Source organism: Phyllostomus discolor, chromosome 12 (genome assembly GCF_004126475.2).
Source record: "Phyllostomus discolor isolate MPI-MPIP mPhyDis1 chromosome 12, mPhyDis1.pri.v3, whole genome shotgun sequence".
NCBI lineage: Eukaryota > Metazoa > Chordata > Mammalia > Chiroptera > Phyllostomidae > Phyllostomus > Phyllostomus discolor.
In genome coordinates, this window is record NC_040914.2 from 31,141,605 (window position 1) to 31,153,222 (window position 11,618).

General features: G+C 50.8%; 1 protein-coding gene across 3 annotated transcripts in view; it reads left to right on the forward strand.

The window, feature by feature from the left end:
• The window catches only part of CYFIP1 (cytoplasmic FMR1 interacting protein 1), a 92,607-nt gene that overhangs the window by 47,510 nt on the left and 33,479 nt on the right, over positions 1-11,618 (forward strand). Inside the window, exons 14-21 of one of the 3 annotated variants that reach the window (XM_036012742.1) lie at positions 1,397-1,563; positions 3,570-3,717; positions 4,514-4,661; positions 6,308-6,464; positions 7,816-7,912; positions 9,143-9,219; positions 9,329-9,437; positions 11,356-11,475. In XM_036012742.1, coding sequence (XP_035868635.1) covers positions 1,397-1,563; positions 3,570-3,717; positions 4,514-4,661; positions 6,308-6,464; positions 7,816-7,912; positions 9,143-9,219; positions 9,329-9,437; positions 11,356-11,475 — 1,023 coding nt within the window. Of the gene's footprint in view, positions 1-1,396; positions 1,564-3,569; positions 3,718-4,513; positions 4,662-4,904; positions 5,059-6,307; positions 6,465-7,815; positions 7,913-9,142; positions 9,220-9,328; positions 9,438-11,355; positions 11,476-11,618 lie in introns of those variants that run through there. The other 2 variants (XM_036012741.1, XM_036012743.1) reach the window with 2 other exon arrangements.

Genomic DNA, 11,618 nt, shown 5'->3' on the forward strand with positions numbered 1-11,618 from the left:
AAAGACTCGAATAAAACTGCCTGTTTCTTGTCACTGCTTCTGTGCGGGGCAGCCCTCCGCATCTGTCACAGTTGTCCAAACAATAAAACAGGCTACGGGTTCCTGGTCTCTGCTGATAACTCCTCTGGGGCGGATCAGGCACCTGGGAGCTGGGACACTGGGGACAGAAGCAGCCCGGGCATCTGAGCCCAGTCCCCTGCTCTGCTCTAATGCTGGGCAGCAGGCCCTTCATTTCACTGCCAGCTTCCTTTTATTGGTGGTTGTACTTTTCCTGCCCTTTTTAAGGGCTCTTCCGCCCTGGCTGGTGTGGCTCATTGGATTGAGTGCCGGCCTGCAAACCAAAGGGCCGCAGGTTCGATTCCCAGTCAGGGCACATGCCTGAGTTGCGGACCAGGTCCCCAGTAGGGGGAATGGGAGAGGCAACAGATTCAAAGGCAAATCCCCTCTCTCTAAAAATAAATAAATGAATAAAGCCTTTAACAAAAGCAAATCTTTTTGTCTGTAAGAGCTCCTCAGATATTCTTGTCCTTTGTATTTTCATGTAAATATTAGAATCTTTTCATAGATTTTTTTAAAAGATTTTATTTATTTTTAGAGAGGGAAAGGGAGAAAAAGAGGGAGAGAAACATCAATATGTGGTTGCCTCTCTCATGCCCCCTACTGGGGACCTCACCTGCAACCCAGGAATGTGCCCTGACTGGGAATTGAACTGGCGACCCTTTGGTTTGCAGGCCAGCACTCAATCCACTGAGCCACATCAGCGAGGGCTATTTCCCTCTACTTTTGGGAGGTTTATTTAATTTTTCTTTTTATAAATTTGCGTTAATATTAGCCCTGGCTGGGTGGTTCAGTTGGTTGGAGCATCATCTTGTACACCAAAAGTTTGTGGGTTCAATGCCTGGTTGGGGCATGTACAGAAGGCAGCCCATCAGCATTTTTCATTGTCAATGTTTCTCTCTCTCTCTCTCTCTCTTCCCCTTACCTTCCTTTCCTCTTTCTCTAAAATCAGTAAACATATCCTCAGCAGAGGATTAAAGAAAATTTGGTAAATATTAGATTATTACTATTTTCAGGCTTTTTTTTCGTTTTCTAATGTATGCTTCTAAATCTCAAAATTGACCTTTCAGCGACCTTTTTCTATACCCCATAAGTTCTGATGTATTTCACTTTCCTTCAGATTGGGGTGAAATTTGAATTCAGCTTGGATTTGAATTGGAGAATTTGCTTTCTTTAAAATAGAAATTTCTCTTCTACTTAAGAAAACAATACCGATTCACCAGACAAATCTGAGCAGGTGCACCGGCAGCTGCAGGGTGGCAGCCGTTTGGGCTGGAGGCTGGGGCAGGGGGCGGGGCCACCTCCCGTCACGCCCCCACGAGCCGTGTGTCTCCCACAGGTGATCGCCATGATCAAGGGCCTGCAGGTGCTGATGGGCAGGATGGAGAGTGTGTTCAACCACGCCATCCGGCACACCGTCTATGCCGCCTTGCAGGACTTTGCCCAGGTCACACTCCGCGAGCCGCTCCGGCAAGCCATCAAGAAGAAGAAGAACGTCATTCAGAGGTCAGCACCCCTCCCCTCCCCTCCCTGCGCTCCGAGTCTGAGATGGAAGTATCCGGTGGGTTTCAAGGGCTAGGGATCGGCATTTTCATAACCATGGGGTTGGCCAAAAAACCTGGTTAGTGTTTTCTGTAAAATAAAAGACACATTTTTCATGTTCACCAATAACTTGATTGATTTGGATATTTTGAGTATGCTGGCTATCTCATGCTGCATGGTATAGAACGTTGATTATTCTTGATTTAATTGCTATCAACTTTAACTGGTATATCTGACCTGCGGAGCATCATCCAGTGAGAAATCTCCAGCACAAAACTTCACAGACCACTTTTGACAGCACCTTCTCCAAATACTGCAAAATATTTTTTTTTTTGCATTTCAGTTGCATTTTTACCTTTCTTGAAATAATAAGGCACAATGCCAAATATGTTGTATATTTTCGTCCATCTTCAGTATCATTATGTTACAGAAAAAAACAAACGAACTTTTTGGCCAACCCAATATGTTCATTTCGTTTAATGCCAGCCTCCAGACACCATTTGGTAAATTTCATCTAAGTGTAAGGGAGGGGTCCAATTATTACTCTGAACAACCTACTGTAAATCTATGGCACGGTGTCCACGCAGTGTGGAGATGCAGGGACCACGGTGTGTACATCTCAGGGCCGGGGTGGGTGTCTCAGAATCTGTCTGAGGACTCTGCTGGCTGGGCCTGTGGGGATACGCAGCCCAGCATCCCATCTGCCATCTCGGTGTGACACTTTGAATATTTTTGCTTCCTCCCCCTTGTCCTGTCCTACAAACTGGTCAGAAACTACAGGACATTGCTGAGAGCCTATGGTAGTCCTGAGCTAGTTTTGCCACGGCCAGCTTTTTAAAAGATTTTATTTATTTATTTTTAGAGAAAGAGGAAGGGAGGGAGAAAGAGAGGAGAGGGAGAGAAACATCAATGTGTGGTTGCTTCTCATACGCCCCATACTGGGGACCTGGCTGGCAATCCAGGCATGTGCCCCAACTGGGCATCGAACCTGCAGCCCTTTGGTTTGCAGGCTGGTGCTCACTCCACTGAGCCACACCACACCACACCTCTGCCCTGGGCTACAGTTGTCTTTTAGAGATACCTTTGTCAGATGGAGCTCACAGGGTTCTCAAGTGTATTGATTTTATTGTGTTGCTTCATAATTGGCATATTAGTCCCCTGGTGTGGTGTGGGGTTTAACGTTAATAAAGTGCTCCTGCATTCCAAAACGGGACGCTCATGATGTGGCAGTGTGCAGGGTAGTCCGGGTAACTGAAATAACTCTCTTGTCATCTGGCACCCTCCCTGTGAGGTGATCAGGATGGGCGCGTCAGTGCGTCTGCTGTGAGTGAGGCGCCCGTGGCGTATCTGCTGTGGAGCCCTGGCGGGGGCGGGGCAACATGCGCCATATGAGTTCCTGTTAGGAAACGGCGTTCAGCTGCTGGGAGGTTGTGAGTCAGCTCTTGGAGTGGGTGTGTGTGAGCTGTGCTCCTGCCGCTCTAGGCATGACTCAGTGTTCAGAAAATAAAACTTCACTTCTGAGCTAATGGATGCAAATTGCAACCCTGTCAGATCTTCTGGGGCTGGTGGTGTCCCCAAGAGGACAACCTGTTTTTTTTTCAAGGTTTTATTTATTTTTACAGAGAGAGAAAGGGAGAGAGAAAGAGAGGGAGAGAAGCAACAATGTGTGGTTGCCTCTCTTGTGCCCCCTACTGGGGACCTGGCCCAAAAACCCAGGCTTGTGCCCTAAGAATGGAATCTGGGACCTTTTGGTTGGCAAGCTGGCACACAGCTCACTGAGCCACACCAGCCAGGGTAGAACAACTTATTTTTTTAAATTTCCTGGTGAACTGGTCCAGCACTTTGTCTCCCCTCCCCACCCTGCTCTCCCTGCTCCTGGGGGAGTTTCCGTGTGACAGCCGTGTCAGGTGGGGAGAGGCCGTGACCGTCAGTGTCCCAATGATGTCAGCGCCGTATGCCCTGCTCTCTAGTGTCCTGCAGGCCATCAGGAAGACCGTGTGCGACTGGGAGACGGGCCACGAGCCCTTCAACGACCCAGCCCTCCGGGGCGAGAAGGACCCCAAAAGTGGCTTCGACATTAAAGTGCCCCGGCGCGCTGTGGGACCCTCCAGCACACAGGTTCTTGTCCCCCTGCGCCCCTGCTCCTGCCTGTCCCCTCCCCCCTCTCCCTCTGAGTGGGCCAACCCTGAGCTGGGCGGTCGGGCAGCGGGGCTGGGAGTGAAATGCTGTCTCCTGCACCTGCCCCAGGCAGATCGAGTACTGCCTGTGTCCTTTCCGCCCCTCTGTCCCTGGCCCACGTGAGCCTGGGACATCGGCTGGGACACTCCTGGGGCTGTCGGGTTCAGTCATTTGCACGCTGAACTTACTTGGCTGTCTCGACTCCCATGTCCAGAGTGTGGGTGACGGCCTGTCCGCATTGACACTGTGTTTCCGGGGGTGGGGGGCGGGGTGTTTCCATGCATGGTTACAATGTTACACTGAGCCAGGAAAGACCCTTCTTCAGTATCAAACTTGGCAGAATTCTGAAATGGCGCTTCCGTGTGTCCCCAGACATTGTCAGTGCTGCTGTTCTCTGTTCCTCCTGCTCCGGGCCCCGCACCCCCACCCCCACAACCTCGGCAGCTTTTTCTGACTCACACCTGACTGTACGCCCTTCTGCTTTACTCCTGCCGTCTGGGGCCTTGGTCCTCCTTGTCACCTCTCTGTTGGGGCTGTCATGGTCTCTTCTGCCAGTCACTCCGAGAATCACCAGCGAAGCATGGCGCTGGCAACCGTGAAATGCGCAGGCTCCGGGAGGAAGGCCGGTCCGTGCCCGGCCGTGGTGTGCCCTGCGTCCTGTGTGCGTGTCCCCGCTCCGCGTGTCGTGTGACTAACGCCTCTCTCCCGCCTCTCCCCCGTGTCTGTCTGTGTCTAGCTGTACCTGGTGCGCACCATGGCGGAGTCCTTGAGCTCTGCTGAGCTGCTGCGGCAGCTCAAGTCTCTGGGCATGGAAAGGCTGTTGCATGTGGTTAACGCGTTTCTGAGGCAGTCCTACACCTATCCGCCTCTTTTAACCTTCGGTGGTAAGACATTGTTTGTTTATCTTGTCGATCTCCACGCACGGAGGCGGACGGCTCCGCCGCAGGTCCTTCCTCCCAGGCAGCAGCCACGTGGCCACATAGGTGGGCGCCCAGACCCCCTTAGAGGAGCCGGCGGGGCGGCCCGGCCCAGATCAGGAACAGCTCTGCTGTGGGCGATGGCAGGTCGGCGCGACTAATGTACCGTGTGTATTTTCTCCCCCTCGAATGTTTCCTTGGATAACGCAGCTTTACATGGTGAGAACCATGCTAGAGTCCCTCATTGCGGACAAAAGTGGTTCCAAGAAAACTTTGAGAAGTAGCCTTGAGGGGCCCACGATTTTGGACATAGAAAAATTTCATCGCGAGTCCTTCTTCTACACTCACTTGATAAATTTCAGTGGTAAGAGACGCTGCGGCCCCGCGCCCGGCCCAGCATGTTCTAACACCGCTAACACCGTCGAGAACGCTTCCGCCTGCCTGACTGTCCCCCGCTGTGGTCCCCTCACACCCCTGTGGTGACGTGTGCCCTGACCCTCGTGGCGTCCCCTCACCTGTCACTGTAAACGCGTGGCCAGCCAGGGGCTCCCTCTGAGCAGCATGGCTGCAGGAGCGTGGGGGCCACGGGGCCATCGCTGGCCCTGCCCCCTGACCACAAAGTCCTAGGAACCAACTGCCCAGGGTGCAAAAACAGGCCAAAATGATCTGTCACCTGGTTCAGGACCAAGACAGTGACAAATCACAGACACAGACACCCTTCGGGCAGTGAGGCGTGCGATGTGGCAGGTTACCCGACTCTGGCCGCCGGCTCAGGGTGATGCTTGGCGCCTTGACCAGGGTGCCAGGTGGGTGCCCTTTGTCCACGTTTTACCCATGTGTCATGGCCGAATGCTCGGAGAGGGAGGCCCCTGTCTCGGCTTGGGTGCTGCAGGTTTGCAGTTCATAGTAGCTTTTTGTTTTTCACTCCATCACAGGACAGAGGTTTGCTATTTAATCCTCATCCTAATAGGAGTATTAATTTGAGAGGGAGGGAGAGAGAGAGAGAAACATCGATTGGGTGCCCCTCACATGCCCCAGCTGGCAACCGAACCCACAACCCAAGTATATGCCCTGACTGGGAATCGAACCCATGACCTTTCAGTCATAAGGACAATGCTCCAACCAGTTGAGCCACCTAGCCAGGGCACAGGACAGAAACTGAAAAGAATAAATGTCTCTATGTTGCATAAGTTAAACCTGCATTGAGTGTGCACGTAACGCTGCATCTTAATCCCAAGTAAAATAAACTAAATCTGGTTTATTTTTCCTTTTCAAAAGGACTGATTTTTTTCTCCCAGTCCCCCGGCGGGCTCTCAGGGGTGACAAGGTCCATTTGTGGTCACAGGTGTCCGTGCTGGGCCCTCAGTGGCCGGACGCTGACTCTGCCGTTTGCCGGGGCGAGAGTGAGCACAGTCCAGGGTGGCTACGCCCAGGGTGGCCCGTCCCTAGCGTGAGGCGCCCCGGGACCCCATCGCGCACGCCCTCCCCTGCATGGCTCGGGGCTGACTGCGCAGGCGCCGGGGCCCGGCGCGGCCCGCATCCTGCCTGTCTCTCGTCTGCCGGGTGCGTTGGGCGTGGCGAAGACCGACGCGCTGCTGTCTGTGTCCCCCAAGAAACGCTGCAGCAGTGCTGCGACCTGTCCCAGCTGTGGTTCCGAGAGTTCTTCCTGGAGCTGACCATGGGCCGGAGGATGCAGTTCCCCATCGAGATGTCCATGCCCTGGATCCTGACGGACCACATCCTGGAGACCAAGGAGGCGTCCATGATGGAGTGCGTGTCCGCGGGGGCCCGGGTCTTCGGTGTCCTTTGGGAACTGGAAGGCAGAGAGGGGGCCTGACTGTGCTCAGCACCTCATTGGATGTCGTCATTCTTGGCTGAGACTTCAGGGGTTAATGCAGGTCATGGGTTTCATGGGTTTTGAGTCAAGTCAGGAATGCAGTCAGGAGCACTGGCCACCGAGTCCAGGCCGGTGAGGCTGGGGACTGAGCCAGGAACCGGTACAGGAGATGTGGCCCGGCCTCTCGCCAGGCAGAGCCTCCAGCCAGGTGAGTCAGGGAGAGGAAGGGTTGGTGGAACAGCTTTGTTTTGAGGTCAGGGCTCAGGGCCGGGGCAGGGGCCAGAGACATTCAAATTAGGAAACCCGTGAAGAGAAATGAGTAGAAAATGGGGCTGTCTTGTCTGGTAGGAACCCAGGTGGGGCTGACCCAGGTGCCTTGGCCTGTGGTGTGCCTTGGGGTCGCACCTTTGGGGTTGGGCTCAGCTCTGCTGCTCACACGGTGTGCCCCCTGCGCCCACCCCCCGACCCCCCACCCCGGACCTTCTGCAAACCCCTGGTTGCCGCCCTTTGTCCGGACGTGGGGCTTCCCGCCACGCTGCGCATGCTCGTGGTCAACCGTGGGAGCCAGGGCCTGTGTTTTTCTTTTTAAGGCGGGCTGTTCACTCTTTTTATCATTACTATTACTATTATTACTATTATTATTTCCTTCATTTTGTTTTTATTACAGCATTTTTGCTTAATGTAGAGCATACAGAAATAAACTGGGTCTTGCTTTGATGCCAACGCTGATGTTTGAAACATTGTACACAATATCTGTTAGGAATAGTTCACGCTTTTTTAAAAAAATATTTTATTTATTTATTTTTAGAGAGGGGAGGGAGGGAGAAAGAGAGAGAGGGAGAGAAACATCAATGTACTGCTGCTGGGGGCCGTGGCCTGCAACCCAGGCATGTGCCCTGACTGGGAATCGAACCTGTGATGCTTTGGTTTGTAGCCCGCACTCAGTCCACTGAGCTACACCAGCCCAGAGGGGGCAGGAATAGTTCATTCTTAAAACTAAGAAAATTACTAGGTTTCATGGTTATAAAAAAATATTGCATCTTGTGGTAAAACACTTGGGAACAGGATAAGGCGGGAGGTGCAACAGCTGGGGCCTCGGCCTGTGGGACTGTCCTGAGTCCCGCTGTCTAGCTCAAGGCAGCTAGGCTGCGCGGTGGGCGGGGCCCCGCAGGAGCCGGTGCGTCAGGAGACGTAACTGCCCCTCCTCCCACGACCTGTAAGAGCGGAGCAGAGGTGGCTCTGGGCGGGGGTGACAGGGAATCTCTGACCAGGAGCCCTCCGCAGGTACGTCCTGTACTCGCTGGACCTGTACAACGACAGTGCCCACTACGCCCTCACCAAGTTCAACAAGCAGTTTCTTTACGACGAAATCGAGGCGGAGGTGAGAGCCCAGGGGCCTTAAATAAGCTTTCTTTAATTTTCTTGTTCTGAGCACTGAGGAAGCAAACAGTAGAATGAGCTTTTGAAATTGATAATTGGGGTGAATCCTTCTGTCTGCACTTTTCTCTGTGTATCTACTCACGTGAAAATTGGTCTTACAATAAAATATACTGTATTTTGCCGTGTATAATGTGCACCTTTTTGCCCAAACTTTTGAGGGAAAAATAAGGATGCATATTATAATGATTATATACTGCGGGTATAATCATGGGTATAATCCAGTGTATAATGTGCACAACAACTTGGGTGGCATTATGCTCAGCAAAGTACAGTAATCTGAGCTCCGGCCGGGTGGGTCAGTAGGTTGCAGCATCGCCCCATACACCAAAAGGTGGCAGGTTCGATCCCTGGTCGCTGCATATGGAGGCCACCAATTGATGTTTCTTTCTCACATCGATGTGTGTGTGTGTGTGTCTGTCTTCTTCAGTCTCTAAAATCAATAAACTATTGTCAAAATGAAACAAACAGTATAAGCTGCTGGGTGACCAGCTTTTACACTGGACAGCCCACCTGTGTGTGACGACTCTGTGAATAGACAAGCTGCTTCCGGGTCTTGGCTGCTAGGAATAGTGCCGACGGGGTTACAGATTTATTTCTCTCTTTTTTTTAAAGATTTTATTGATTATTTATTTTTAGAGAGGGAAGGGGGGAGAGTGAGAGAGAGAGAGAGGGAGAGAAACATTAATATGAGGTTGCTGGGGGCCGTGGCCTGCAACCCAGGCATGTACCGTGACTGGGAATCGAACCTGCTACACTTTGGTTCGCAGCCTGCACTCAATCCACTGAGCTGCGCCAGCAAGGGCTAGATTTCTTTTCTTTTTTTTTTTTAATATTTGATTTACTTTTAGACACAGAGGAAGGGAGGGAGAAAGAGGAGAGCAACATCAGTGTGTGGTTGCCTCTTGCATGCCCCGCACTGGGGACCCAGCCCATAACCCAGGCATGTGCCCTGACTGGGAATCGAACTGGCGACCCTTCGGTTTGCAGGCCAGTGCTCAATCCACTGAGAGCTACACGAGCCAGGGCCAGATATTTTTTTCAAGCTAGTATTTTTGTTTCCTTCAAACATATACTTAGAACTGGAATTGCTGAATCTAAAGATTTTTTTTGTGTGTTATTTGATCCTGATTCAGGGAATGAAAGTGGAATGTCTGCTTATTTTGTTTTTCAGGTAAATCTGTGCTTCGACCAGTTTGTTTACAAGTTGGCGGACCAGATATTTGCCTATTATAAGGTCATGGCCGGAAGGTGAGTGTGTGGTTTGTGGTTTGCCTAGGAAACCTCGGGTAACTTGATCTGATTATTTGCACTGAAACTCAGAGCGAGTGAGAACCGTCCTCTCTGCCTTCCCTTCTAGCTTGCTTCTTGATAAACGGTTACGATCTGAGTGCAAGAATCAGGGGGCAGCGATCCACCTCCCACCATCCAACCGCTATGAGACGCTCCTCAAACAGAGGCACGTGCAGGTGAGCGAGGCCCTTCCTGGCGTGGTGATCTGCAGGTGACTTTTGAAGTAGCGGCATTCTCCTTGAGTTCACTGGTTTTTAATAGATGGCAGTATGTTATATGACTGTGGAAACATCTTTATGAAGGGTTCAGATTTTAAAGATACCCCCAGCTGGTGTGGCTCAGTGGATTGAGCGCCAGGCTGCAAACGGAAAGGTTGCAGGTTCAATTCCCAGTCAGGGCACATGCCTGGGTTGCAGACCAGGTCCCCAGTAGGGGGTGAGTAAGAAGCAACTGATGATGTATCTCTCACACATTGTTGTTTCTCTTCCCTTTCTCCCTTCCCTGCTCTCTAAAAGTAAATAAATAAAATCTTAAAAAAAGATTTTAAAGACACGCGCTTTCTATTAAATAACCTGAAACAAAACAGAAAGCTAACAGCTCTGTGCCCCTTGGCTCTGCTCCCCGCTCCCAGGGCATGTGTGGGATCAGAGGCCTCAGCTCCTCTCTGGGAGCCCAGATGCCAGAGCTTAAGAAGCTCTGAGCCCTGGCTGGGTGGCTCAGTTAACTGGAGCATTGTCCTGTACACCAAAAGGTCGCAGGTTCCGTTCCCACTTAGGGCACATACCTAGGATGTAGGTTCCATCCTTGGTCAGGGCACATATAGGAGGAAACCAATCTATGTTTCTCTCTCATATTGGTGTTTCTCTCTCTCTCCCCCTTCCTGTCTCTCTGAAAATCAATAAATGTATGTTCAGGTGAAGATTTTTTAAAGAGGCAGCTCTGAGAAATGAGAAACACCTGTCAGGTCAGAGGTGTTGAAGAAGAGCTTTCTCCTGGCTAGTGCAGAGAATAAAAATACACTGCTCATCTTCTGTTTCTTTTCTTTTCTTTTTTCTTTTTTTAAAGATTTTATTTATTTATTTATTTTTAGAAAGAGGGAAAGGGAGAGAGAAAGAGAGGGAGAGAAACACCAATGTGTGATTGCCTCTCATGCGCCCCCTTCTGGGGATCTGGCCCGCAACCCAGGCATGTGCCCTACACTGGGAATCAAACTGCCAACCCTTTGATTCTCAGGCCAATGCTCAATCCACTGAGCCACACCAGCCAGGGTTCATCTTTTCTTTAAAAACAATATGTATACATCATAAAAATTTAGGGAAATAGAACTGTAGCGGAAAATCGCTACCATGCTATTAACTACAGACAACCACCATGCACATTCAGGAGCATTTTTCACCAGGGTTCGGTTTGTATGTTTATGTTATGGAGTGATTTTGAGATGCACATATGTGGTTAGAACTCCACAATCAAGATGCAGTAATTTTTTCTTCCCTGACCTTGTGACTTTGTGGAGGTCACGATGCGCGGGCTCCGCTAGGGGGATGTCCCTGGACAGTGTTGTAAGGGGTGTGCTGACCGACAGCCCCCGATCCTGAGGGCTGTCTGCTGAGCCTTGTGGTTCCTGTCCGGGAAGTAATGGTAAAGTCAGCAAACAACTCTATGAAAATTCTTTTCAGCTTTGACTTGCAGAATTTCAGCTACAGGAAGGGAGGGTGCCTCTGTATGTATAGGCATATATACATAAAATCTAATCTAACATGTTTTTTTTTTAATTTTAAAAGATTTTATTTATTTATTTTTGGAGTGAGAAGGGAAGGAGAAAGTGAGGGACAGAAATAGCAAATGCCTCTCACACGCCCCCTACTGGGGGGGCCTGACCTGCAACCCAGACATGTGCCCTGACTGGGAATTGAACTGGCAGCCCTTTGACTCCCAGGCCGGCTCTCAGTCCGCTGAGCCACACCAGCCAGGGCTTATGTGTTTAAACTGTGTACGTTATTTGTCTTATCTTTTAGAAGCAGCCGCTAGGGTGGAGATACGTACATATCCGTGCTTGTTTCTGTTGTTGACACTTTTCTTCCCCTGCATCCCCAGCTCCTGGGCAGGTCCATTGACCTCAATCGCCTGATTACCCAGCGCGTCTCGGTGGCCATGTACAAGTCTCTGGAACTGGCAATTGGACGGTTCGAAAGTGAAGACCTCACCTCAATAGTTGTAAGTGCTCTTTCCTTCCTGGCAGATTTGCTGGAGACGGATCACAAGGATGCTGGCTGATGTGACTTTTGAGCCAATGATATGCTCAGTTTTTGCATAGAGATCCATTCAGCTTGGCCTATCCTGAGTATCTTCTTTTTAGC